Below are 26,692 nucleotides of genomic sequence, written 5' to 3'. Positions count from 1 at the left end.
GGCGGAAGGCTTTTACCCCTGAAACCCATTCGGCGTGTGGGTGAAACATGTCGCAATTTCCAGCTCGGATTCAATTCGAACCTTTTCCCCACAGTCCCTGAATACAGCACGAGGGCAGGAGACACCTGAAATTTTGGTATTTGACTCAGGGGCGGTGCCTTACGTCCTGCGTCACACACAGCGTGGTGAGCTTCATGCGCGTTCTCGTCGGATTGTGTCCGCTAACTTCATGTCTGTTTGAGGGTCTGTGTTTTGTTCTGTGTCCAGTCCAAACGATCTTACAAAGCAGACCATCAGTCTCCATATACATACTTATGATAGGCAAACATAAAACGTATTTTCTGTATGCTTTCATACTTTCATACATGCATCAATTAATTAGATCTCATATTGTATACTACTAACATTCAGTGTAGATTTGCCAAACCTTATAAAACTAGGCCTTGCTGTGTCGCACAGTCTGACTTCTTTTTGTTCTGCACTCTTACAGAGGTGTACGCAGGTTTTCGTATGAGGCAGCCTACATTAACATCAGTGTAAACACACTCCACTTTCCACACTGTTGTTGACTCAAGCGTTCACTCCTACATCCTGCAGAATCACGTATCCGGGTGAAGTACCAAGCTTTGACAGACCGCTTTCTCGCCTCCGCCCTTCTCCGATCTTCGTCCGATGCACCCAGCACCCGAGCGTTTCCGAAGAGTAACTCGTGGTCTCATTTCATTGGCGAGACGCTCGTCCAATGAGCCGCGGCCATCTGTGCACAGCTCGTCGCTGTTGAAATTCACAGGTTGCGTTTCTTCCAGCTCTTTTCTTGTTACTTCTCTGGCACCGGACAGAAGCGGCCAACATGAAGCTTCCAGCGGCGGTTCTTGCAGTTTTAGCATCGATGGCTGTCACTGTCGACGCCACTGTCTACTTCAAGGAACAGTTTCTGGATGGAGGTACAGTAACGTTCCAGTCCAGTCCTTGTCTTCTTGTCCTGTGTATGAATGATTGTGTGGTCAGAGTGGCAGGCTTCATCAGAATCCTTTAAGAGTTTCTCTTCAATATCTGACTTTTTAAAGAAAATATGTTCTTTAAAATAACCTTGCTGCATTCATTTAACCCAGTTTAATAGACTAGGCCACATTATGTCGTTTCGTCAAATGAGAGATATTTACTAAATAACAGCTAATCAAGCCTACCGTAATATACCAGTTAAGTATCTTAAATGTTCTGAGTTATTTTTTTTAATGTAGTTGTCTGAATTTAGCCAAGCATTAGGAATACAAACAATTCGTTAGTGTACAACCTGGTATGAGTCCAAGTATTCTTTCACTTTTGATATTGCGCTGAGCAACATTGAGACCTGCAGAGCTGCTAACGTTCACTGGCTGTCATCCGAGTACGAACAGCTAGAATAAAAGCGGAACTCAGAAAGCCCGTAGGCCTGTCAACTGTTGAGTAATGTGAGTAATGCCAGTTATTACAATGTCAAGTAAAAGCAGTATTACTGGTAAATCATCTGGGTCAAATGAGACATTTCTCCTCATCCAAACCCTTTAGAGTGTCTCAGACGTTCTGCTCTTATCATGAAGCCCATTAGTCAGTAAAAGCAGTGCAGCAAGTTGAAGTATATGTCTGGATAAACAGAGTAATAAGTGTATAATGTAGTTTGGTAATATATGAACTAACAGGAAAGGAAAGGCAGGGAGTCAGTAACCAGCTGAGTGGGTCTGCTGTGTTTCAGAGGGATGGAAGAGCCGGTGGGTCGAGTCACAGCACAAGTCAGACTACGGCCAGTGGAAAGTCAGCGCTGGGAAGTTCTACGGGGACGCTGAGGCTGATAAAGGTATTTCTTATATATTCTGTCACAGAGATAATTGATGCAAATGGATGTGTCTGAAATCGGTGTCTTTGCATATCCCAGATACTTACGGATGCAAATGTCCTGTAGGTAAAAGGTTAGGTTGTGTGTGTGATCTGCTCTCAGTACAGCCGCTGCATAGACAACAGACTGGTCTGTCCGGTATGTGCTGCAATAAACTGCCAGAGCAGAAAATTGTCACTGGATTCCCATTAACACCCCCAACTCTTAATTCACTGGGCACACTGGCCCCAGGTTCACTCTGTGGTCATTTGATTAAACACACATTAATTTAAGAATATTGAACATGAAGCTTGAATTGAATTTTTGACATAAGCCCCTCTTCTGGACACAATCTCAAGATTCCACATTTTCTGCTCATCTGCACATATACCAGGTATCCAGACCAGCCAGGATGCCCGCTTTTATGCCTTGTCAGCCCGCTTTGAGCCCTTTAGCAATGAGGGGAAGCCCCTGGTCATCCAGTTCACTGTCAAGCACGAACAGAAGATTGACTGCGGAGGCGGCTACGTCAAGATCTTCCCCTCTGACCTCGACCAGAGCAACATGCACGGAGACTCACAATATTACATCATGTTTGGTGAGTCATGTTTGTCTTGTAGAGGCGCTGAGGCCTGACCACAGAAGACAAATGTATGAGGAGAGAGAAACTGGAAGGATGCTCCATACGTTTTCCTGACAAGTCCTTTTTACATTCAGCTGTTTCAAATGTGGTCATTTCTGAGATTCCTCTGTAATTTTTGCTAGATGAAATAAAACAGCTTAATTTGACATGTGTCTCCAGGGCCTGACATCTGTGGATACAGCACAAAGAAAGTTCACGTGATCCTCAACTACAAGGGCCAGAACCACCTCATCAAGAAAGACATCAAATGCAAGGTAGCGACTGCATGAAGCCTGTCCAATCATTTTTGAAGATGAATTTGAAGATCCTTGCTTACTCTAAATATCCTCTTTCCCCTCCCTCCAGGATGACGAGCTGACCAACATGTACACGCTGATTCTGAATCCAGACCAGACATACGAGGTGAGGATCAACAATGAGAAGGTGGAGTCTGGCTCCCTAGAAGATGACTGGGATATGCTGCCCCCGAAGAAGATCAAGGACCCAGAGGCCAAGAAACCAAGCGACTGGGACGACAGAGCCAAGATCGACGATCCCAAAGACACTAAGCCTGAGGTAGGAAACCAGTTCACTTCACACATCAGCCGTGGGTTTTCATTTTCATTGTACTTACAGTATATAATGTATGAAACTCTTGGAACTCTTGAAACATTCTTACTGCCCCACCAATACTCTCAGACACTTGATGAAACACCTGTCTTGGAAAAACAGGGTGTAACAGTTTTGGAATATCAAGTAGCCTTCACGGTCTCCATTGTACCTTTGGTGTTAACGCTGCTGAGATAACATCACCTGACTGAATGTGTGCTACAATACTCTGGACCAGTTCCAAGATGTAGGTTTACCAACATGTTTGGTTATCTTATCTAAGAAAAAAACATGGAACTCCCTAAAATCCCAAACATAGTTTTCTAATCTAGACTTACATGCTGTTATCAGGCTAAAACAGTCCTGTTAAACCTCGTTCTGTTTATTTGGTTTTGGACACAGTTCAGGGATTGATTTGTTCATATGGAGTCAAGTTATGTTGAATAACTATGCACTTGTATTTTTAAATAATCATCCGACCAAGTGTTCATTTGAGTGGCAGTCAAAGTACTTATGAAGTGATGATAGTTTCATGAGGTTAGTGTGTTGGTAATCCTCCCAGCATGCACCAGGGCAGTAGATTTATGGACTTGTGTCTCGTTTTATGTGTGATCTACATTGTTACTGGTGCCATTTTGTTCTATGTTGTGATCCATTATATTTCCACTGTCCCTGTGTTTTGGTCATTGTTAAACACAAGATATAACCATCAAACATGGTCAGATGTCGAGTGATGCTTGATCAGTGAGGTTCTCCCCAATGGATGTGTAAGAATGAAATCCCATATGCTCTGGCTCCATCTGTCGTTTGACAGTCAGTATTCTTGCTAACAGTATCTTAAGCTACATTTTGTTTTGTTTGATTTTAGTGTACACACTTTTATGTTGTTGTATATTACATGTATCATAAGTATAGTGACTATCCTGGCGACCAATTAGCCACTCGGGTGGGTGCAGGATGGGACTTGTTTTTAACACGCTTAGCTGAATGGATGGATGAATGAATGAATGAATTAAGGAATGAATGAATGTCCACAGCGACTTCCACGATCGGGTGAGGTTCCCATTTATTCCACCTCATTCGAAGCTGGTTTACATGGCAAAAAGGTTACGGAGTGATCTGGCTAGTATAAAACAGTGTCTTAGGGAGCGGTAAAAACCGTGCGGTCTCCCCGTCACCCACGCATTGATTGGCCGTCCAGTATACCTGGGCCTAAATACTAATTGCACCCATCGTGACGCGGACCCAAACCACCAACCTAATCTGTACTGTCACCCAGTGACAACTTGAAAAATAAACAAACAGACTGAAATAAGCAGACAAATAATGGCTCCTACAATAAGTATGGGTTACTCCTCATTATCAAAATGTAATTGGGATAATTATACTAACAAATCACAACAATATGTTGTCAGGTTCACCCTAAAACATCTTGGCCATGATCCAGCTAACTGTCAGCTGCAAGTTTGCAGGTTTTGTCTTCAGGATTTGTTGCTCTGACAACAGTTCCAGATGAATTTTGATCCAGACTCATGTCAAATCACCAACCTCCTAATCTGGATAATTTTGTTATGCATGTGTGAAGAACGGGGCCCAGGCAACTCAGTAATCCAGATTCTGCAAATAGGCCCCTGGTTTTCTTTTCAGACTCAGCCAACATTTTTCATTGGCACTTTGTGAAAGGTAATTAACATATAAACCAAATGCTGGACAGAAAATGCAGTATATTACTAAAGTCTGCATAAGAACCATTACTCACAAGACATAACAGCGTATTAAGACTGATGTTTCTGAGCAGACAGCTCTTTTTTAGACAGCAGGAAGTGTTGTGCTCGAAATGTCACATTATAGATACTAATAGACTCGCCCATCTGAGGAACACTTGCAAAACTGAGTTGCTGTATCAGATTTCATACTGGAGAGGTCACCTGACCATAACATCTGGATTAGTGGTAATTTATGAACATAGTTTGCATTCAGTTTTGGTGGGTACTGTGTCCTTGAAGGGACAGACGTCATGTTTGGGGAAAAACTGCATGAATACTTCTTCACCAACTCCACATACAGCAACCATGATCAGCACTCACATGATTGGCTGATTGGCTTAAAGGTGTATAAAATAAGAATAGAATAAAATAGAAGCTATGCAGAAGTAGTTAGCCTCAAAATCACACCTGGTGTTGCACTTGCAATTACAATTTATGTGGTGACTCCAATTCCGGTGTCTTCCAGGACTGGGACAAGTCAGAGACCATCCCTGACCCTGATGCCAAGAAGCCTGACGACTGGGATGAGGACATGGATGGAGAGTGGGAACCTCCTATGATCACCAACCCAGAGTATAAGGTAAGGCTTCAACAGCCGAGGACATGGGCTGGAGCTTTTCCAGACGAGATGATTGATCACCATGTGAAATCTTTTACCTGTACAAGACAAGAAATTAAGGTATTTTTAAGGCAGTAAAAGCAGTATCACTAGTCCTAACCCCTCTTGTGTTGTGTTTGCAGGGTGAGTGGAAACCCAAGCAGATTGACAACCCTGACTACAAGGGGTCCTGGGTCCACCCTGAGATCGACAACCCAGAGTACACTCATGATGCCACAATGTACAAGTTTGATAAGGTTGGAGTGCTGGGCCTGGATCTGTGGCAGGTAAAAATCACTGCTCACCCACTGAGAGCTCTAACAACAAGAATTACTGGGCCTAAGGATGCCTGCAGAGCTGGATGATTCGTTATGTAAATAACAACAATGTGCTTGGTGTCTTTGTTTAGGTTAAATCCGGCACCATCTTTGACAACTTCCTGATCACTGATGATGTCAAAGAGGCAGAGGAGTTTGGGAAGGAAACCTGGGGGGCTACTAAGGTAGGACGTGAATACTGAATGTAGAGACTACAACATACTGTACTGTGAATTCAAGACTAAACAGAACAATATTGTCATGGCCAGTTCATCCATTGAATGAAGTTTTATTAATCAGCTCATGTGTTTAGATTTTTAAACGTCAAAAATCATCATCAAGTACCCAGTGGTTTCAGTCCAAAGTGAAGAAAGGTAACCCATAGTTACGTATTACAAAGAGGAAGGCTTTGATTCCCAGTAGCACTGCTTTGTGCTTGGTTGTGTACAGTTGTAGTTCAGTGAACATGAGCAGTGGGATGACAGCTGGGAAACAGGTCATTGTTTCTCTACTACTTGGGGTAGACAAGTGTCCCAGCATGCATCTCAAACAGCTATGCAGAGGACGGGCAGACTTACAACTGCTTTCATTTTCACTTGAAAATGTGCTGTGGTTTCAGAGACCGGGCTAAGCAAGGTGTACTTCACAAACTGGCAGCTGAGATGATGATTTGTCAAAGACACGTGTCATCTACTCATGCTGAAGTGTCCTTCCTTTTGGTCTCACAGACAAAATTTAAAAATCTGTTGCTGCCAAACTGGTTTCAATTTGCAGTTTCTACATCATCTTCCCACAATTTAACTCCCAAGAACAATATTCAGCATTGTCAACTTCACCACCACAACTTGATTTATTTTGTGTACCAGGAACCAGAGAAGAAGATGAAGGAGGAGCAGGAGGATGTGGAGAGGAAACTGAAGGAGCAGGAGGAGGAGAAGAGTAAGAAAGACACTGAAGGTGAGGAGGAGGAGGAAGATGGTGATGAAGAGGATGAGGAGCCAGAGGAAGAAGGCGAGAATGACGAGGACACAGACAAGGATGAAGAAGAGGATGGCGACGCAAACCAGAAGGACGAGTTGTAGAGGAAATGACCCGGTTGGCTGCTGTGTGCTTCTCTCTACAGGTTCAAACAAATGACAAAAATCAATGAAAGCCCAATGGACTCTGGCCTTTCTTACAGCAGTCTTTTATTCAGGTGTAGGGGTGGGGGAAGGGTGGAAGGTGGGGTCAGGTCAGATTTATTTTTTTATTGAGTCTCTCATTTTTCTTTCTTTCAAGTTAGAGATGAGAGAAGGCTTTACATGCTGTTTTTGTTTGTCTTTGTGTGTGTGTCTGCTTTAGTTGAGAAGTTACTCATTTAATGTGATCTACTGAATGTGGTCTGCCCCATGGTGTGTGTGCATCCTGCAGGTTCTCACAGAGCCAGTTCATTCTTTTTTTATCCTCTTTGTCGGGATGTCCAGTAGATCGAGGGTCTGTGGTATCTGGTTCATGCACTTTAATTTACCCTGTGTGATGTAGTACTGTTTGTTTGTTTTTTTTTAATTGACCCCCTTCATAATTTATTAAGTCATAACATTTGTTCCATAAAAACATGTCAGTTCCTAAAGCTCTGATTTTGGACATACATCCTTCCTCCAACTCTGTTTGTGTGTTAAAGAGTGAAAAACAAAGACAAACTGATTTTTACAATCTTCTTTTTCTCATCGAATGAGTGACTGTCCCATGGGTGTACACTGTTTTTCAGTTTCAGTGAATAAATTAAAGCTTCTCTCAACAAACTGACACCTGTTTTCAACAGGGCGTGTAAACATTGTCAGTCTTATTTCCGTGTGGTGGGAAAGAGGTATTTATTGGGTAATAGAATGGTGGTCTAAACTAACATTTGGTGTCTTCCTATATTTCTGCTGGGGTGGGGGCGGGGGAGGGGGGCATTTTAACATTTTCAGCATCTGTAACAATATTTTTTCATTACCTGGTTTTATAGAATAAACCTACTTACTTACTACTATACTATATACTTAATAGAATGTACTGTAAAAGGTTTGAACCCTGGAACACTGTTTTACAAAATAGTCTCAACTCAAGGTCTCATCACTGGCTTCTTCCAGGCTTTTGACAACGTCCCATGGCTTCATCAGCAAATTCAAGTTGGCTCAGATGTCCTCATGTAATCTAAGTATGGGACGTCATTTATATCAGAATACATATTATTATGATAGGTAGGCAGATTTGTGGGGGGGAAGACTGTAACCCTCTGGTAACTATCTCTGTTGAGAGATGGCCTCCAGCATTGGATGTGAATGTCCTCCCTGATCCTTCTCTCTGGCCATCCACTGACTAAAATGTCATGTTTTTTGATTTAACCAAATATGACAAAAGGCATAATGCACCTGTGCTAAAAAAGAACTTGGTTCAGTGGAATTAAAGATGAAAGACTTCTTGATTAAATAGTTTGACACTTTTCCATACTTGATTGTTTTTGCACATTTTGGTCAGGTTAGATTTTTAGCAGTATTTTCTAAATTTGTGGTACAATGAAAGTAAATCATCAAGCCTTTGGAGTGTGACCAAAGTTACATATCCAGCCTAAATTTATTATTCTGGTTCTTCAAGTTGTTTCGGCATCAGAACCACAGCATAAAGAATACCTGCATGTGATATGGTATGAAAATAAATAGATTTTAAGGTTCTTTTATTAGTTTTTAAATGTCTTAATGGTCTTGCGCCTTCTTATTTATCTGACCTACTGTTACCCTACCAACCCTCGCGGACCCTGAGGTCCTCCGGTACTGGCCTCTTAACCATACCAAAAGTAAGAACTAAAACACACGGGGAGGCGGCCTTTAGTTATTATGGACCCCGATTGTGGAACAGCCTGCCGGAGAGCCTCAGTGCCGCAGAGACTGTTGATGTTTTTAAAAAGAGGCTGAAGACCCACCTTTTTAATCAGGCTTTCAATTGATTTGTTTGATTTACCTTATTCCTTTAATCACGCTTCTTAGCATGTCTATCTTTGTCATATTAGTTGCATGTTTTAACGACATGTTTAATTGCTATTTATTTCATTTACTCATTTTATTTAATTTTATGTTTATGTCTTAGTCCCTTGGTTTTTAGCTCCAGTGTCTCCTCATGGGGGTCCTTGGTTTTTAGGTCAAGCGTTTCCTCATGGGGGGCCCCCCTCACTGGGAACTGCTTCTGGCCTACTGATGGGGGCGCTGCTGAGGGGACGGCTCTGGCCTGGATGGCTGGAGGACTCTGCACCTTGGTGTGGGGCCTTCTGTCTGCCTGGGTCGGGGTGGTCTCGGGCGGCGCCCCCCGGTCATGAGCCGGGGGCCCTCTCAGTGTGGATGGCCCCCAAAGGTGGCTTACTACTTATCTTATCCGTATGGGTGCGTGTGCGTGTGCGTGTGTGTCTGTGTGTGTGTTTCTGTATGTAGTTATGGGGGCGGGAGGGCTGGGTTTTCCTCTCTGTTGTTTTTAGCCTCTGTGAGGCACTTTGTGTTGCTTTTTAAGTATGAAAAGTGCCATATAAATAAATAAAGTTTGAAAGTTTGAGTTTGAATAAGACATATGTCGATGAGAAACTGATGTCCTTTGTTAGACTTCATACATTCACGTGCAGTTGTAGAAAGAAGAAGCCTTTAGGCACTATTTTAAGCTTATGCTGTGCTTTCTTCCAGTGCCTCTTAGTACGTGTGTATGATGATGCCATCATCCAAAGCCAGTGCAGTCATTTAAAGGCCAAGCTTCACTTTCAACTGAAACATCTGCTGAGTGAGAACGTGCTACAACCAACATGGGCCAGGACTGTCAGAAATCTACAATACCTTAAGACATGTTCACATCTTCAATACTGTGTATCAGCACCTTCATCACTATTTAATTGAGTCAGCTTCTAAAAATACAGAATCTGTATAATATTCTCTGGCTCCAGAGAAGCTTTGAAAAATCTGATATAAATAATACTAATGAGGTCATGGTGAAGCCACCTGATGAAAAGAAATTATTGGATGCATTATGAAAAATGTAAAAACCTGTGTTTTTTTGTTTTTTTCAAATATGTCACGTGGTTTGCTGATTAGGATGATCTGTACATTTGCTCAGATAAAATCAATAAAATAGTGAATCATTAAAAAAAGAATCTTGTGGAACTTCACCCACACAGGGGACTAAAAGTCACAATATTCCTGACTACAGATACCTCTTCTGCTTCAATTTTTACCTGTTTCAGAAAAATCTATCTATGGTGAGTCCCCCAACTAGAAACAAGTTCAGCACAATTGCTGGAGAACCCCTTCCATAGACAGGGGTTGTGATCCCTTAATTGTTGTCTACTTTTGACCCCCTTGTTGCCGGTTGAATACTTCTACAGGTAATGGCAGTGACCACTTCAACAGATGAGTGATTGTTACCTCTCAGATTATTGTTTCATTTCTTAATGTTGTATATGGCATTTTAGCTTTTCTCAAGACTGGTCCTAATTTAGGCTATTAAACGATGATTACGTCGCTTAATTGGCAACGGTATTTGCGGTCTCGAAGTTGTGTTATTTCCGACAGCACGTGAAGGCAGCAGCATGTCGTGCCTCTCCACCAGCAGTAGATGGCGTCCCTGCCCAGCGCGCTCCGTGGCACTGAGACAGCTGAGTCACACATACATTTAGATCCAGATAAGTAGATACAGTGCGAAAAAGAGCGGCTTCGGTCAAGAAATTGCCGCGAATACACTGATTTTTGACCACACCTGCCTCTGACACCGCGTCGAAAGATGCTGACGATAACACTGAAGACCCTCCAACAGCAGACGTTTAAGATAGCAATAGACCCAGAATTGACGGTGAGTAGAAGTTAACGAGGCTAAAGTAAACACGGTCAGGCCGGGAGGGCTGGTATATGGACTGTAGCATATGGGAATCTTAGTTAATGTTGGACATAAACGAGAAAGGTAAGTTATTTTGCATATTGAAAAAGTAACGTTCCGTTTATATGACAAACATGTGGCAAGACAAGTTAGCAATTCTGAAGGATCGAACAGTAACAGAGTTCATGTGAGGTAATGTAGCTAGAGTTAGCTCGTCTAAGACCGGAATTAGGCATGTTTCCCTTCAAGGTAAAAGCCTGACATTTTAAATTCAATTACAAGCTTTTCAAATACCACCTGTGGAAAGAACTTTGTAACCAAAGTGATGTTTCCATTTGCCAAATAATACAATAACTATATATAGTCCGTATTCCTCTGGCTGTTTTGACGTTGCTTCTTGAGATTCGTCTGGACGTTCAGCGACATCTGAAGGTTTATATTGAAAACACACACCGGAAATGTTGTGTGTACATTCTTTAAGCTCATAGTTTTGGTCGTGCTTTGGTGTCTCACCATGAATGACGGTGCAATATTTTAAACTTCCTATCTGTTAATGTTGTAATGGGAAGATCGATTAAAAAAACGAGAGAATATTTGTTTTAGAAAAGTAAAAAAGTATTTTAGAATTTTCTCAAATAGTGAGTAACGTTAACATGGAGAAGTTTATGTTTGGTGTACTGAACTAATGTGTCCTGTGAAATGTTGTCACGTGAGTCATTGGCAGGACACACCAAAGTGAGTACGTTAGCATTAAACTGCTGCAAGTAATTCTGATTACATTTCTATTCAATTAAATCTGAAAATGTTGTTTTGCTGGCAGCTCTAGGGTCATGACCAGAAACTGCCGGTCAAACATCCACATATGAACAGTATCACACTCATCCCTTTACGCTCTCTGGTTACTACGTTGTAAACTGTGTTTTGCTGCACTGTTACTTACCCCATGCAGTGATAATAAATTTGAATCTCACCTGATCTAACCTAATCTAAAACACAAGTTCACACAATTAATTTGCTTACAATGTTGTGTGTTTTCAGCCATTCATATTCAATTACAAACAACAAAGGAAACAATGCAAACAAATGACAAAAAGCACACAAAGTGATAAAAGCCTTAGTCTAAATGCGGCAGACAGCTAATAACAAATGGATGTGCAAAAATCAGTCTTCACAACACAGAAAGTAAGAAGAGTGCATATGGCATTATAATTACCAAGAGAGTTTATATTAGTCTTTATGTCAGGTTAAGCAATTCTAACGGTGCTATTAATGCATTCATTCGTTATTTCTCCATTTACAGAATGTCAACATCAGACAGGCGTAGTCAGCTTGAGGCAGAAACCCTGCCATACAAACTGCAGATCTGGCTTGACACAGGTTTTGGTCATCAGCCTTTGAGCAGTAACACATCCCCACAACACATGATGATAACATGTATGACATGTCCCCCAACAGCTGTGAGGCCTTACGCTGATCCTCTGGAATCTTCAGTGACACAGTGCAACATTTAGAGTTGTTTCAGTTTCATTAACTCTCTCAGTAATATCAATGTTGCATCTGTCGATGTTTGTCAGGTGAAAGCCCTGAAGGAGAAAATAGAGGAGGACAGAGGAAAAGATGCATTTCCTGCTGCTGGACAAAAACTCATCTATGCAGGTGAGTCAGAGGCTGATTTTGACTGAAATATCTTATTTAGTCATACCAAGACCCCAGAATATGCCTGGTTTCTTAAATTGCCTGCGAAATGATATATGGGGACAACTCAACTTACAGTGTTTCCATCAACTCACCTTTTATAATCATTGCTCGAGGTATAAATTTAATTGCAACCATAGCAACAGTACTTGGAATTCACACCAGGTAACAAACCTTACCATGGATTAAAATGGCAGCAAACACAATCAAGAAATTGATGTTTATTGAAACAGTTTTGCAGCTGTTTTTCTTTTTATAAGTGGCCAAGAAGCAAAATGGACTCCCAGGTGTCCACATGTAGGAAAGGATGGACTCCATTTTGCCACTCGTGGCTCCCTCATCAATTATTTTCTTATCTTAGAACACCTTGTGTTTCATTGCTTATTGCTTACAGTGGTGCACCCCCACTGCGGACAGCAGTATGCGTCACGTCTGTTATCAAGGTGACTGTCTGTTACAGTAAATTCCATTCCACACAGCCCTTGCCAAAGTCGATGCACCACTTATAGTTCAAGTTATGTCCGCATAAATGAAAGTCCATACACTATAACATGTTCACAGGCCAAACTAAACAAGTGTGTAAAAAAAAGTAAAGTAGTAGAAGTTGCCATGTGGGATAATAATCTCTCATCCTGTGTGTTCCTTCCATATGTCAACTGCTGCTGTTCTGTCTGTTGTTATGTTTGATTGTGTTCTGTATCTTCCCATGTCGTGGACTGTCCAAGCTTTTATTCCAAAATGATAATCATAAATCTCATTTTCCTTTGCTGTTTGTGCTTGAATATCACAGGCAAAATCTTAAATGATGACACTCCGCTGAAAGAATACAAAATCGATGAGAAAAACTTTGTGGTGGTCATGGTTACTAAGGTTAGTATCACTTCAGATGATTTGTTTTTTTAGATAGAGTTGTATCATACTTTTGTCACTCCCACACTTGAGACCACTTTCCTTAAATGGTAAATGGTAATTTTGTGTTGTGAATGATGAATGTAAGATGTGGAAAATAATGAAAAACGGCTCTATTTTCCTCATATCATGACTATTTTAATTAAATTGGCTTTAAATTTATGAAATTACTTATATATTATTTTATTGCTCCATATGTCATTTCTGTTTTTTTTCCCAATTCACATACATGTTCATCACCTCCATTTTAATCAGTTAATTTTAGTTACTTCCACCATTCGTACATGCACAAATACTATTCTGTTCTTGAATTTTATTTCCATTCGCTTGTATTTTTATGTTCGTGCTTGCTGTTAAGCTTACGTCAGTGGTAGTCAACACTTGGCCAATAGATGTTTTACACTGAAAGCCCTTCAGCAGAATCCCTTTCCTGGTTGCCTTCTAATTTGAAACACTTGCAGGACGTGTTGTTTCTATGACAGTATCTCAAAGAAAAGAAGAAAGAAAAGTAAAAATGTTGGAAAATAATTAGAGTGTTTCCCTGAAACTACTTTGTTAGAAAATTGAACTGTTGTAGAATGGAAATAGTACAAATGCTACTGCATGGTCAGTCAGCATAGTCTGATTTGTCAATTTGTGACTTGACCTGATCAGGATGGTGACACTACTCTCTAGAGTATATAGGCTGCAATATAATGCAGAATTGTGAATGCAAAATTAGCTCAGTTTTGGGGCATTAATCAGAATTGTTCAGCAGAACCACATTAATTATTCATGCAGGGATGTCCTATATAATGTCAAACCAAGCCATTTGCTATGACTTGTTAATTTAGCCCCATTTTCTGTCTCCTCCAGGAGAGCTTTGATCTTCTTAAATGTAGATACCAGTCTTTGTTTTGGTGTGTGGTCAGAGCTGGCCTAATGGACCTTTGTCCTTGGCATTTGGAAAGCAGCACAGCTTGAACTGTATCAAGGGTTCTGTATAAAAAATAACCTACAATTTAGTATTTATAGTATATAGTTCAAAGAATATTAGAGATCCAACTGACAGAAGGACAAGACTGAGAGAATGTGTAATTCCGAAATCCATCTGCTGCTTCAGAACCATGGACAGTGCCATGGATTTCTCTTACACAGCACAGTTAGGTTACTGATATTTCTGAGTCAGGGTTGGCCATAGATTCTAACTTGCACAAACCTAAGTCTGATACAGGATCAATGAGTCCATCAGACTAGACTAACATATTCAACTAAACAACCCCGCTACCCATGCTTGCGCTCTGACTATGAGATGGAGAGGTGGGGGGTGACAGGTTAACAAGGAAGATACATTTTGTCCATTTTAATTATCAGCTTTTAGTTGAGTTATGCTACTTATAATAATAATAATTATAAACTTTATTACAGACTCAATGGTCCAGATAAGAGCAAGACAATACATATAAAAGATATAAAAAAACGCAATAAGAGAACCATACACAACATATTCACAATGCAATGTACAGATCACTTAAGAACAAATAAAAAGTCAATGACCTCAGAGGAGACTACTATACCAATGCTTCCATATCTTGGAGAGATAGCGTGTAGTGCTTAATTTGATGCTTGTCAATGCCATGATTATACAATTCTCTGAGTTGTTCAGCTGACATATAAATTTCTACATAAAATTTCTCAACGTGGCTTGCAGTGTATTAACACCTGCAGCCACAAACATCTCGCTGGCGCTACACCAACATGGTCTTCTCAGCAGAATTCTCAAAGCATCATTGTAAGCTACCTGGAGTTTACGCAGGCTTGCTTTGCTGTAATTAGACCACAAGTGGGCAGTATAGAGAGGAGTGCAGTGTGCTCTGAACAAAGCCACCTTCACTCTATCTGTACATGCACCAAACTTGCAAAGCAAACTATTTGCTTGAGCATATAAAGCACGCCATTGCCTGTAAATGTCTTGGTCACCCTTCAACTGGTCTGTAATAAGATGCCCAAGATACTTAACTTTGCTCATAACTCTCAAATATATTACCTGCCAATTTGAAATGGATGATATGGAAATATAACTTTGGAGTGTGGAACCTAAACAGCCTGGTCTAGTTGAGTGAAATGAATATTACAGTGCTGCTTCCTGTTTTGTCATCCTACCAACACAACTAATGATCAATTTTCAAATGTCTTTTTAGCCTAAAGCAGCCCCTCCTCCACAAGCAGCACCTCAGTCAACTCCCCAACCAGCTGCAACTCCAGAGCCACCCTCAGACTCAGGCCCAGCTCCGGCCTCTGGTCCAACACAAGTGCCCTTCACACCGACACATACAGTATCTGCACCCACACCTGCCCCACAGTCAGTGCCTCCCTCTGAATCCCCGCCCCCAGTCCCAGAAAACACCACAACGGCGTCTGTCAAAGGAACAGCAGCTCTGGACTCAAACCCAGGCCCAGACCCAGCTCCAGCTCCAGCTCCAGCTCCAGCCTCAGGTTTAGACGCTGCTTTAGCCTCTGCTCCAGCTCCTGCTGTTGAAGCTGTTCGGACAGCCCTGACCTCAGTCCCTGCAGCCCCTGAACACTGCCCCACTTCTACTGCCCAGACAGAAGAGAAGCCAAGGGAAGACCTTGAGAATCAACCAGCTGCAGCTGTGCCAGTCCAGTCCCCTGCTTCCAGGTTGGAGAAAGCCTATGTACACTGAGAGTTTAATTCATCATCTGGTTGTCCAAGAACCCTGGTAAAAATGTCCTAACTGAGTTAAAAAATGTGGTTCAGTTAGGTAAGCTGATGTTGTGATAATAGAGAATACTGTTGAGATGATTAATTTCTTCTGAAGAAGTTCTTAAGACATGAAAACACAGCTGTTGCTTTCTGTTTACTCCTACGAAGAATCAGGATTATTGTGAGCCTTTAATAGAAAGCATGTTGCTCAGCAGTAATTTAAAAATGCTGCTGTGCCTTCATTATAAAACGCTGTAAACAAGATGCAGCTTCAATAAGAGTTTTGCTAAGGCCCTGTTCACTTACTGCAAGAAATCTGAGTTACTTGTCAGTATATCATTCTTAGCCATGCTGGAGGCATGGCCGGAGGGATGGCAGCGTCGGTCTGTCTGCCAACTGGTCCACCACTTTGGTCAAGACTGAAATGTTTCAACAAGTCTTTGAAGAATTACAACTATATTAATGCTGCATTCCACTGAGAATTAATTGTAATAACTCTGTTGAGCCCTTAACTTCTACTCAAGCTCTGTCATGAGGTCAGCATTTGAATTGGTCCAACACTTTGTTTTATGACCTACAAAGCTAATGATCCCATCAGCCTCAGCTGTACTTTCAGTTTATTTCTACTATGCTAAAATGCTATATTATGATGGTGAACATGGTAAACATTATACCTGCTAAACATCAGTATGTTAGCGTTGTTGCTATGAGAATGTTAGCATTTTGACATTGGCATTTATCTCAAAACAGCACCAGTTTAGAATGTCAGCTCACTTGGTCTGTTTTCTTTTTTGACTTCTCTCAAAGCCTCGTTGATGAACTGGGTCTCCTTGAAGAAGCAGCGTCAATACTGGGTAATATATCTGTGATTTTTCCTCCCTCTGTCATACATAAAAAAATACCACTGTACTGGTTATTGCACTTTGCTTTAATCCCCAGAGCCTGGTTAAATAGATTTTGCATCAAAAATTGCACCCCTTGTTCTCAGTGTGATAACAGTCATACCAGAAGGCACAGAATTGACACACACACTGCTGGAATCAGCACAACTTACACTTTCAAGTGATTGAAGCTCTCTTTGCAGATAAAGGCCTCAATATGCTTCAAATCAAATAGTTTGTTTGAGGTGTTGTTTAATCACCTCTAACGATAAAGTATGGCCAAACTGGATGAGAAGGTTATCACAGACTTCCCGTCACGACACCACACTGACTCTGATCTCTCTCCAACAACTCTGTCCTTTCTGTGTCCTATCAGTCTCAATTCAACACTATGAATTGTCCAAATGAGGATGATAGAGCACATTCGGACAGTCCCTCTTAGAAGACATTGATGGTATTGCACTCAGTTGATCTTGGGTCGTATTGGCCTCAAGGTCTAAGATGCTTTCGTCTAATCGTCAGATGCAGCGGACCCGATTCCATAGTCAGAGGGTTTCAGAAGCTGTTACACCATGTGTCCATTTGAAGTATGCTGAGGCTTTAAATGTCCTCAATGGACATTGGAGATGTCCTAGAACTTGTTATTATATAAATAATGCAGTACATTTACATGTGCTTCAGGGCAGGAGATTAAGGAAACTTGATTTTCCCAGTTAGACTGCTGTTGCAGAACACAGAATTCTTGCCCACGTATACATGTTACAAACTGGCGTTTTACATGTGAGCATGTGCAGGACAGACACATTACTGACTACAATTTAAACTAGCACGTTCACACACATGCAAAAAACAAACAAACAAAAACCACACAGACCAAAAAAGTCAGGAAGCAGCATCCTCTTTCACTACTTCAGTTAAACTCAGTCAGCCATGGCTCCAAAGTTGGTAAAGGGGAAATCTGAGTAATGAGGTGACTACAGTGCATATAACTGCCATCTTTGATTACTTTCCTAACTTTGTCTGGGTACTTAAGTGCACGTAAACATCCTTAATATTGTTCAGATGTTTTCTTAAGTACCGAATAACCCAGGTGATTGTTGTCTGTACAGCCATTATTAGAGGAACTGCTAGCGGGTACAAATTCAGAAATTCAGAACAAATTGAGATCAGAAAAAGCAGTTTTTGTTTTATGCTTTTTGTGACAGTGCTTTTACTCAGAATGTTCCATCAGCATGGTTCCCTGGAAATATCTCAACTCATTCATGTACATATTTATTATATTGAAATCATATGTAATATCACTTGCATACAATTGATGGCAGATCTAATTACTCAAACTTATTCTGAAAGTAATATGTAGCATGTCTAAGACATCAACCTCCTCTCTCTCTCCTGTTGTTTCCACAGTGACGGGTCCAGCTTACGAGAACCTGGTGTCAGAGATTATGTCTATGGGTTATGAGCGGGAGCAGGTAGTCGCAGCACTCAGAGCCAGTTACAACAACCCAGACCGAGCAGTGGAATATCTGCTCATGGTGAGGATTTAACCTGCCTGCATGCTTAATTCCAAGCCTTGTCTGCCACTGTGTTCTAGAGAGTGTTGTAAATATTTATATACTGCAGGGTATTCCAGCAGAGGCCAGTGACCTTCCACCTCAGGAGCCAGTCAGACACAGTGCTCCGTCCAACCCCTCTACCCCTACTACACAACAACCACGGCAGCCCCCAGCAGCCTCAAACAGTAAGAGCACACCTTTAGTGCTTTTATTTATGCTAATATGTGAGGTCCGATACTTGCTTAGGCTCATTGTGAGGTTGTTTTATTGCTCATTTCCACCACAGGAACGTTTCTTATGAACCTCCAGATCCACCAAAGGAACTATGGTGCTAAATGTAATTATTTATAATTTATTTCCTCAGCCACAGTGGACCCCAAAAATTCCCTGCTCTGGACGAAGCACTTGCACATGGCCCAGGAGTTGCCAGGGTGGAGTTTGCAGTGCTGAATGTGGCTCACTGGTCAAACATAAGCCTCAGGCTGCTGCAACTACTATAACCCTCATTTCAAAAAGGCTGGGACACTCTTTAAAATGTAAATGAAAACAGAACACAGTCATTTGCAAATGAACTATGTTTACCGACAACAAATTTACAAAGTGTTCCTAAGCTCATACAGGAATATTCTTTATACAATTGTGTTCACAAAGTGGTGAACCTCATTCCATCCTCGCCTCTGAACGACTGAGTCTTTCGAGAATGCCCTTTTCATACCCAATCATGATGCAATCATGATACTATCATGATAAACATTTATTTACAAGACTCAATGAAGTTGAAAAGGTGAAGCATTGAATTTATTGTCTTTGTACTGTTTTCAGTTGAGTGTAAGTTAAAAAGGATGAGCAAATTAGCGCATTGTGTTTTATCTGTGTTTCACAGAGTGTCCCAAACTTTTCGTGAACAGCACTCTTTGCAACTCGTGTCACTTTTAGAGTGAGGGATAGACATGTAATCTGATGAAATCCTAACCCAAGGCTCCTTTACGACCTTTTTCCCGGAGCTTTCAACCACATATCATAGCTTTCATTAGATGGAGTTTACTCAGTTGTCATCAGGTAACAACTGAACAGCAAAGAACAACACAACTCTGTTGGTTCTTCAGGTGCGGTGGAAACACCAACACCTATGACTCCTGTTGGTCAAAAATGGACATACAGTAATGGTTGAAAGATATAGTCTTTATTTTGAATAACAGAAGTCACACAGAAAGACCAATTTTTAATAACAATTAAAGATTAGACTGGCAACGTTGTTTTTGTTACTGCTGTTACGATGCTGTTAACTTCTCAAAAAGAAGGTAGTGAATGTAAAACATCTTTTACAAATGTTTGAAGAGGAGGAAGAAATAAAGACACGGAGACAACACAGTATAGATTTATTTTTTCAGTGAATGTATTAGAATTTGTAATTGGAAGTTAAGCACGCTCCTTGCGGGGACTGTTGGCTCTGCCCATTGGCTCTTAGACCTTGAGGGGAATGCCGAGTGAGGTCTGCAGTTCCCCATTGGAGGTGATGTTGCACCTTAGTGAGCAGGATCGCTTTCTGCCAGTACTGGATTGTTATTTGATTTTAGCTTCAAATTGATGAAGTACCTTGATTTGTCATACATAAATTTCACTATCTGGAAACAGACCATCTGGTTATTTTGTCTATAAACTGTTTACCTGAAAATGTACTTTTATCACACCAAACAACATCAACAGCAGTAATCAGCCTGTCCCCTCCCCAGCAGGGCCAGTGTCAGACAGCCAGCCTCCCTCTGCTGGTGGAGGTTCTCCCTCTACAGGGAACCCTCTGGAGTTCCTGAGGAACCAGCCTCAGTTCCAGCAGATGAGGCAGATAATCCAGCAGAACCCAGCTCTCCTACCAGCTCTGCTGCAGCAGCTGGGCAGAGACAACCCGCAGCTGCTGCAGGTACCACACCAGCACACTCACCATACTACAGCGGGTTTATGTCACAACTTAAAGTTTGTATGTTTCTTGGAAAAAAGAAACATTTTTAAAAAGACATTAAAAGACTGAAAGGGCATTTTTGATCACTTTTTGGTGTTTTCTTGTTAACTCTTGCACTTGCTTGAATGAGAGATACAGTAAACATAGCATATGGAACCCATGTGCCACACAAACATTTTAAAAGGTTTAACACAATGTGTCCACAAATGTCGAGCATTAGAAATGTACTGTATTTGAATGTAACCCTTCACTCTGAAAGTGGATGAAATTTGAATCTGCTGGAAAATGTAGTTATGAAAGCATCAATACTCAATAAGAAAGTGATATTCTACATAATATATCTATTTAATGCAGATACATAGCCACTAAGTAAAGTTGTTATGTAAAGTTGTTCTACAAAAGTCTGACCAAACACATTTGACAAAGTCTTGTTTACCATGTCTGCTGTATACTGTTTAAATGGGTAGTTGACCTATAATTGTAATCATTTCTTCTGTTGTTTTTGGGTACCTGTATATTAGCTGCATGGAAGTATTCATATTGTTTGTATGTATTACTTACAGCAAATCACGCAGCACCAGGAGCGTTTTGTGCAAATGCTGAATGAGCCACGAGGTGGAGACACGGGAGGGGAGGGGGCCGAGGCCCAGGGGTCTCCACACACCAATTACATCCAAGTCACCCCACAGGAGAAAGAGGCCATTGAGAGGGTCAGTTCGCACTGCCTGTACTGTCCCACTGAATTGTCTTGTTGCCTGGATAATTGCCCAACTTACACTATGATCAAAATATCGTCAGCCAAAGTACATAAACCTATCAGAGAATGTATATTTTCTTTTTCAACAAAATGTTGGGTTCACCAAACCATTCAGAGCACACATTTTTAATGTTTCAACTCTTCAAATTGTATCCTGTTCCCACAAGCTGCTACAGAACGAGGAAGCGTTCACTGCAAAATAAAGTTATAAAACTGTTGGTCAGGGCTCACCAAAATCATGACTTATGTTTTCTTATTTATCCATAATGACATTGTATAATAATGTAAAACAAAAAAACTAAAAACTAGAGATTTAAAGGGCTAGAAGCCACAACGTTCTTGGTAACTTAGTTTTTTATACAGGTTTGTATACTGAAAGTTAGTATTTATGCATATCTGTTTCCACCACTGTATGGTGTGGAGTGATTCAGTCAAGAGGTCCATAGAGCAACACAAGTGACTTAGCTTAGCTGACCACTGGGTTAATCTGCTAAAAAATGATATATCCACATATCCTGTTGTGATGTGTTCACACGTATGTGTAAGTGTGTGCCCTCAACAGTAACTGTCTCAGACATAGCTGTGCTCTGTGTGTCTAATGCTAACGTATGTGTTGCGTTCCAGTTAAAAGCACTGGGCTTCCCTGAGGGCTTAGTCATCCAGGCTTACTTCGCCTGCGAGAAGAATGAGAATCTGGCTGCTAACTTCTTGCTACAGCAATCATGGGATGATGAGTAAGCAAACATCACCTGACACATCACCGCTCAACAGAGGGATGCAGAATGGATGACACTACTCAACAAGGTCAACCCGGGAGGAACATGGACAGAAGAGGACATTTGTTTTGATGCCATGTGATTGTGGTCTGATGATGGCGATCGCAGTGAAGACATGCTGTTCTAAGTTAGCTGTGCTGCCTACTTTACATTCTGCTGTGATGATCATCATAGGAGCTCACACTGAGCTGTGCCTCACTGCTGCTACATCATTACTGCTGCCGCTTGTGCCGAGTGATGTGCCAAGAAAAGTCATGCTAGAAAATATGCCAACAGCGTGCATCACCTTCACAGGCCATTTCCCACAGGGTGCCTGTAGAGCATATGTTAAACTTTGATTACTGTAACACATACAGTATATTCACCACAGGGGATACAGTATCTGTAGTGAATATATACATAACAAAAACACATTTTCAGCAAGTTGGATTGACCTGAAAATGTGATGCAAACTGTTGACTTTGGTGTTTGAGAGCTAACATTGCTTTGTATTAAGATTCAAGTTTGATCATTTCATTTATTCTGCTTCCTTTATCCTCCCAAAAACATCCCAAACACTCAAAATATCTCTGACTGAATGAATCCGAATAGCACAAATGTATTCTTGTGGTGCAGTTTTGGCTTTTCTTTAAGCATGGTTGTACCCATGAAAAATGAAATCTGCAAGGTGGTTGAAATTGTTGCAGGAGTATTTGAAAATGTGCTGCCCTTTCCTGCCAGAAAAAATTTAAAAAAATAGATGAAATGTTTGGAATGACTAAGACATACAATACTCAAAGTCAGTATGTTAAGGAAATATCTCAAAATGAAAGCAATTTTAGACTAAGTTTTTCCTAAAGTCAAAAATACGAAACAGCATGTGAGTGTCACATAAATTAGTGCTTTGTAAGTCAAAATTTGAACTAATCATTTTGACTCAATATCTCACAACGTTGACTTTAAAAGGGTTCACAATTTGACTTGGTATTTAATCATTTTTACTAAGTATCTCATTATTTTGACTTAGTTGAAAGTGTGACTTTTATTTCATTATTTTGACTCACCATGAGTATTTTTATTTTGATTATTCCAAAATTTTCTGTTGTTGTTTTTCTCTTTTTTAGTGGAAATGGACTTTAAAAAACTGTAGACATTCAAATCTGTGTGCTGTAAGCAGGTTGATTAACTCCACTACCAGAAGTCACAACATGTTGCACTCCATTTGGAACATACAGTGAATTGCGTGCATTCATAGTATATTATTATTGCTTGTTATCAAGATTATGTGTGCTTTGATATTGTATTTTGTGGGAGAAAAGCAGAAACTCAGATTCAGCACTCAGCTTGAAGTGTTTTTATGGTCTTTCACTGTGGAGGGTTTGCTCTCTCATCTTGCAGATGAAGGAATTTGAAGGTTGATTGTGTGGTGCCACATAGCATGCTTTGTGAGCTAAATATTTGACTTTTTATTTGAAAGGAAATTTGTGTTCTTTCTCAGTTTTTCCTTCGCTGGAGTGATCAAACACAGTCTACTTCATATTTTCAGACAATCTATTTCTGTTCAGTTTGTCTCATGTCACATATTCTATGCATCTTAAAGCTGTAAGAGTTTGAGCCATTGCTCCTTCATGCCTTATGGGTTGTTGAAGACTTGAAAACATTTCATTTTACAAATGTGTTATAGTACAATGTAGTGTTTAACATATTTCAGATGATTGTCCCCAGATTGATGATCATCATTAGTTTTGATTAGCGATAATCAGTTATTGTTTCAAAAGTGGTCTAAAGGGAATTTGAATAAGTGCTAGAAGCCAAAACAAAAACAAAAAAATCTCTTCAGCTTTCGGCATGTGCTTTGCTTTTTCCTTTACTTCTCTTTATTGTGTTTGAACTGGAAATGATTGGAACTTTTGTATTATATTGTATATGGGGTCTACAAACTTTAGGGGAAAAGGCACTTTACTATGTCAAATGCTGCTGTAGCTGTGAGGGGTTGTTGGTTGCATGAAATTGTTATTTATAGCATGGCAGTGGGTGAGGAATGATGAAACCACCAGTGTGGTGTTGCTCTGATCGCAGTTTATCTGTTGTTTTACCCATTTTGTCCATTTTTTGTTTTCTTTTTGGGTTTCTAAAAATACTTACAACCTTAGACACAGTGGAGGGTTTGCTGAATAGTTGTGAAAAAAACTTTTGTTTCAGCATTGTGTAAAATAAATGGCTTTTATAAAGTGGGTGAGACAAGGTGATGTTTTATGATGAATGAACGAAGTGCAAGAATGCGAGTGAGGTACACGATAACCGAAAGCATCATATTTACTGAAGGAATGTACATCATTATGTTATGTATCAGGCCTCCAAACAGTTGACAGCTTCATAGCAGCCAAGTCATGCAAACACAACAGCACGAATAAACACTGAGTTGGTGTGCAGCTCCCACATACACTGACATGAAGTGCAATGTACATCCAGCACATGAATGAAATACAAACCAGTTTGTAAAATATGTAGGCAAAATTACAGAGCTTACCCATACGATAAATCAAAATGCAAAATTTTCTTTTAGACAATGTAGGAGTTTGGCCAGTTTTCTGCTGCGGGAGTGTGACGCGTCGGTCTGTCCGCTGAGGGGAGTGTAGCCTGGAGAGGGAGGGTGGGTGCGTTCCCGCAGCAACAGGGAAGATGGCAGCCCTCACATCTCTCACCCAGGTAAAGATGCAGGAATTCACAACTCTGCTCTATGATAAGATAAATACTAGGACACAGTATGTCTCATTCGGGACATTTTGTTTTAATTATACTCTGAACCAAACAGCTCGCTTTGTAATGCAGGAAGGAAAATACAGCCAGCTCATCGAAAAGGCCTTTTGCTGTACCGTTAGGTAGCGGGCTTGTTAGCCTCAGCTGGTATTAGCTAGCCGTGTAGCGATTTACCTACGATATTACATGCTGTTAACTTACTAATTACATTACAAATTTAAAGATGATAAACACCATGCGTACTGAATACAAAGTTAGGGACAAGCTGGCCTACGCACGCATGTGTATCAAAGCATGAGAATCTATGATAACGTTCAGTCCTTAAGCTAGCAAACCTTAGCTAGCCTAGCCTTGACGCCAAATACTGTGAGATAGGGGATAACATGCCCGTCAGAGGGCACGCTGAACAGGAGGCTAACCTCAGCTAACCCAGGCTAAGCTTTCATTCATGATGCTGATGTAAGTTGGCTCACTTCTCTTGATATTCACTGGTGATCATGTAAATGTTGAGGCTGATTATCACCCACGTAGCGATAGTCTTTTGTCTGCTGCATTTACGCAACAGACACATAATATGTCACTGCCGATGGTTTATGACATCTTTGCTGTTGACTGTGAACAGCAGGGCTGAGGTACTCTTTCATCAAAACCCAAATTAGCCTTAATGAGCGCTGTTCGTATGTGTATGGACACTGTTTTAGCTAAATATTTCAGTCAGTAACTTTACAGTTCACACAGTACTTATTTCAGATGATTGAATTAACGCTACTTACATGTTAACGGTGCTTGCAGCTGAATGAACCTCACTTGCAGTGCATGGCGTTGATTTACACTGCAATTATTTTCTCTCTCTGCCACAGTTGTCCAGTGGGAACCCTGTATTTGAGAACTTGTACAGACAGGTAAGATGATGAGCCAATGTATATAACTTCCAAAATATATTCCTAATTGATGTAAAACACCCATGAAAGACATGTTGGAGAGAGAGTTCATTATGAAAGGGGAAAACTAAAGAGGTTAACACGCCTCAATTCACTAAGACTGATGTATGTGTTTGCGCCAAGGTGGATCCTGGGAATACAGGGAGAGTAGGACCAACAGAAGCTGCTTTGTTCTTAAAAAAGTCTGGACTGCCTGACATTACATTGGGAAAGGTAAGTACTGGCTTGTTTTCTGTGTAGTGGCTGATGGTGTCAGTGTGACTTCTCACAGAGCTGGAGAGGCATGTTTGTTTCAGACAGCAGTTGGCAGCTGCTTGTGCATCTTAATTATTCTTAGCGCAGTCATGGATTATCAGTGGCCTGAAGGCCAACCTCTGGTCTGTGGTTATGTCAGTTGGTTTCCTGTTGTAAATTGTTGAAAACTATTCAAAAGAGTCAAGTTTACAGAGTAAAAAGTGACAATACCAATTAGAGCCAGTTATCTGCTCACCATTAATACCTATTTCACAGAATTCAGCCCTGATGTGTTTGCAGATCTCACATGCATAAGACTAATAATAATTCAAAATTTTAAATGTGTACCAGTATTTTTAAATAAACAATAGATCAGATGAAGGTGTTGCTTGTAGTTATGAACCCACATCGTGGAGCACTGAGCAGCTAAAGAGCCGGATGTTTTTCTCAGGAGTTGGCAGAGATCTAACCAAAACTAAAATGAGGGGAAATGCAATGATTTTAATTTGGTGTTCTCCTTATCCTGAGTGACAGCACGTTTTGTGTGTGGTAGGGGTGGGTGACATGATCTAAAACTTATATCACAGTATTTTTTGTTGTTGTTGTTTACAGTGACAGTATTATATTACAGTGTTACCAAAATGAAAGGGATTCTCCACTCACAACATGGTTCTATGTATATTAAGGTATAGATATGTATTAACAATGTAAGGGAACATATCTTAAGAAAGAAAAAGTATTGAAGAAACAGCTGTGTTTATTGGCTCCAAATAGGAATAACAATGAGGTATACGCCTGCATGTGTTTTGGAAGGAGTGACCTGTTAAACAAGGGGTAGGACTGGCATCTCAACAGCGTTGATTGACAAAAGCCCAAAGTATATTATATGCAGTCATTCTTGTACCATGAGGCA

At 40.7% G+C, this 26,692-nt stretch overlaps 2 protein-coding genes across 20 annotated transcripts in view; both read left to right on the top strand.

Moving 5' to 3' along the window:
* Positions 1–756: 756 nt before the first annotated feature.
* LOC143317608 (uncharacterized) lies at positions 757–23,325 on the top strand. The gene is made up of 19 exons (XM_076725700.1): positions 757–944; positions 1,733–1,834; positions 2,247–2,450; positions 2,655–2,749; positions 2,841–3,050; positions 5,316–5,429; positions 5,591–5,734; positions 5,857–5,949; positions 6,631–6,843; positions 10,511–10,606; positions 12,205–12,286; positions 13,116–13,195; positions 15,415–15,893; positions 16,746–16,792; positions 18,227–18,354; positions 18,443–18,560; positions 20,109–20,293; positions 20,896–21,042; positions 21,714–23,325. Exons 1-19 carry the CDS (start codon positions 851–853, stop codon positions 21,825–21,827), a joined length of 2,745 nt encoding a protein of 914 aa, XP_076581815.1. The 5' UTR covers positions 757–850; the 3' UTR covers positions 21,828–23,325.
* A 1,138-nt stretch (positions 23,326–24,463) lies between these two features.
* Positions 24,464–26,692, top strand: part of eps15l1a (epidermal growth factor receptor pathway substrate 15-like 1a) — a 52,342-nt gene continuing 50,113 nt past the window's right edge. For 15 of the 19 annotated variants that reach the window (XM_076722943.1, XM_076722939.1, XM_076722941.1 and 12 more), the window contains exons 1-3: positions 24,490–24,553; positions 25,465–25,506; positions 25,669–25,758. In XM_076722943.1, coding sequence (XP_076579058.1) covers positions 24,527–24,553; positions 25,465–25,506; positions 25,669–25,758 — 159 coding nt within the window. In that variant the 5' untranslated portion in view covers positions 24,490–24,526. Of the gene's footprint in view, positions 24,554–25,464; positions 25,507–25,668; positions 25,759–26,692 lie in introns of all 19 variants that reach the window. The other 4 variants (XM_076722935.1, XM_076722945.1, XM_076722923.1 and 1 more) reach the window with 2 other exon arrangements.

The sequence above is a fragment of the Chaetodon auriga genome, chromosome 3 (genome assembly GCF_051107435.1).
Source record: "Chaetodon auriga isolate fChaAug3 chromosome 3, fChaAug3.hap1, whole genome shotgun sequence".
Taxonomy (NCBI): domain Eukaryota; kingdom Metazoa; phylum Chordata; class Actinopteri; order Chaetodontiformes; family Chaetodontidae; genus Chaetodon; species Chaetodon auriga.
This window is presented reverse-complemented; position numbering and strand designations above follow the sequence as displayed.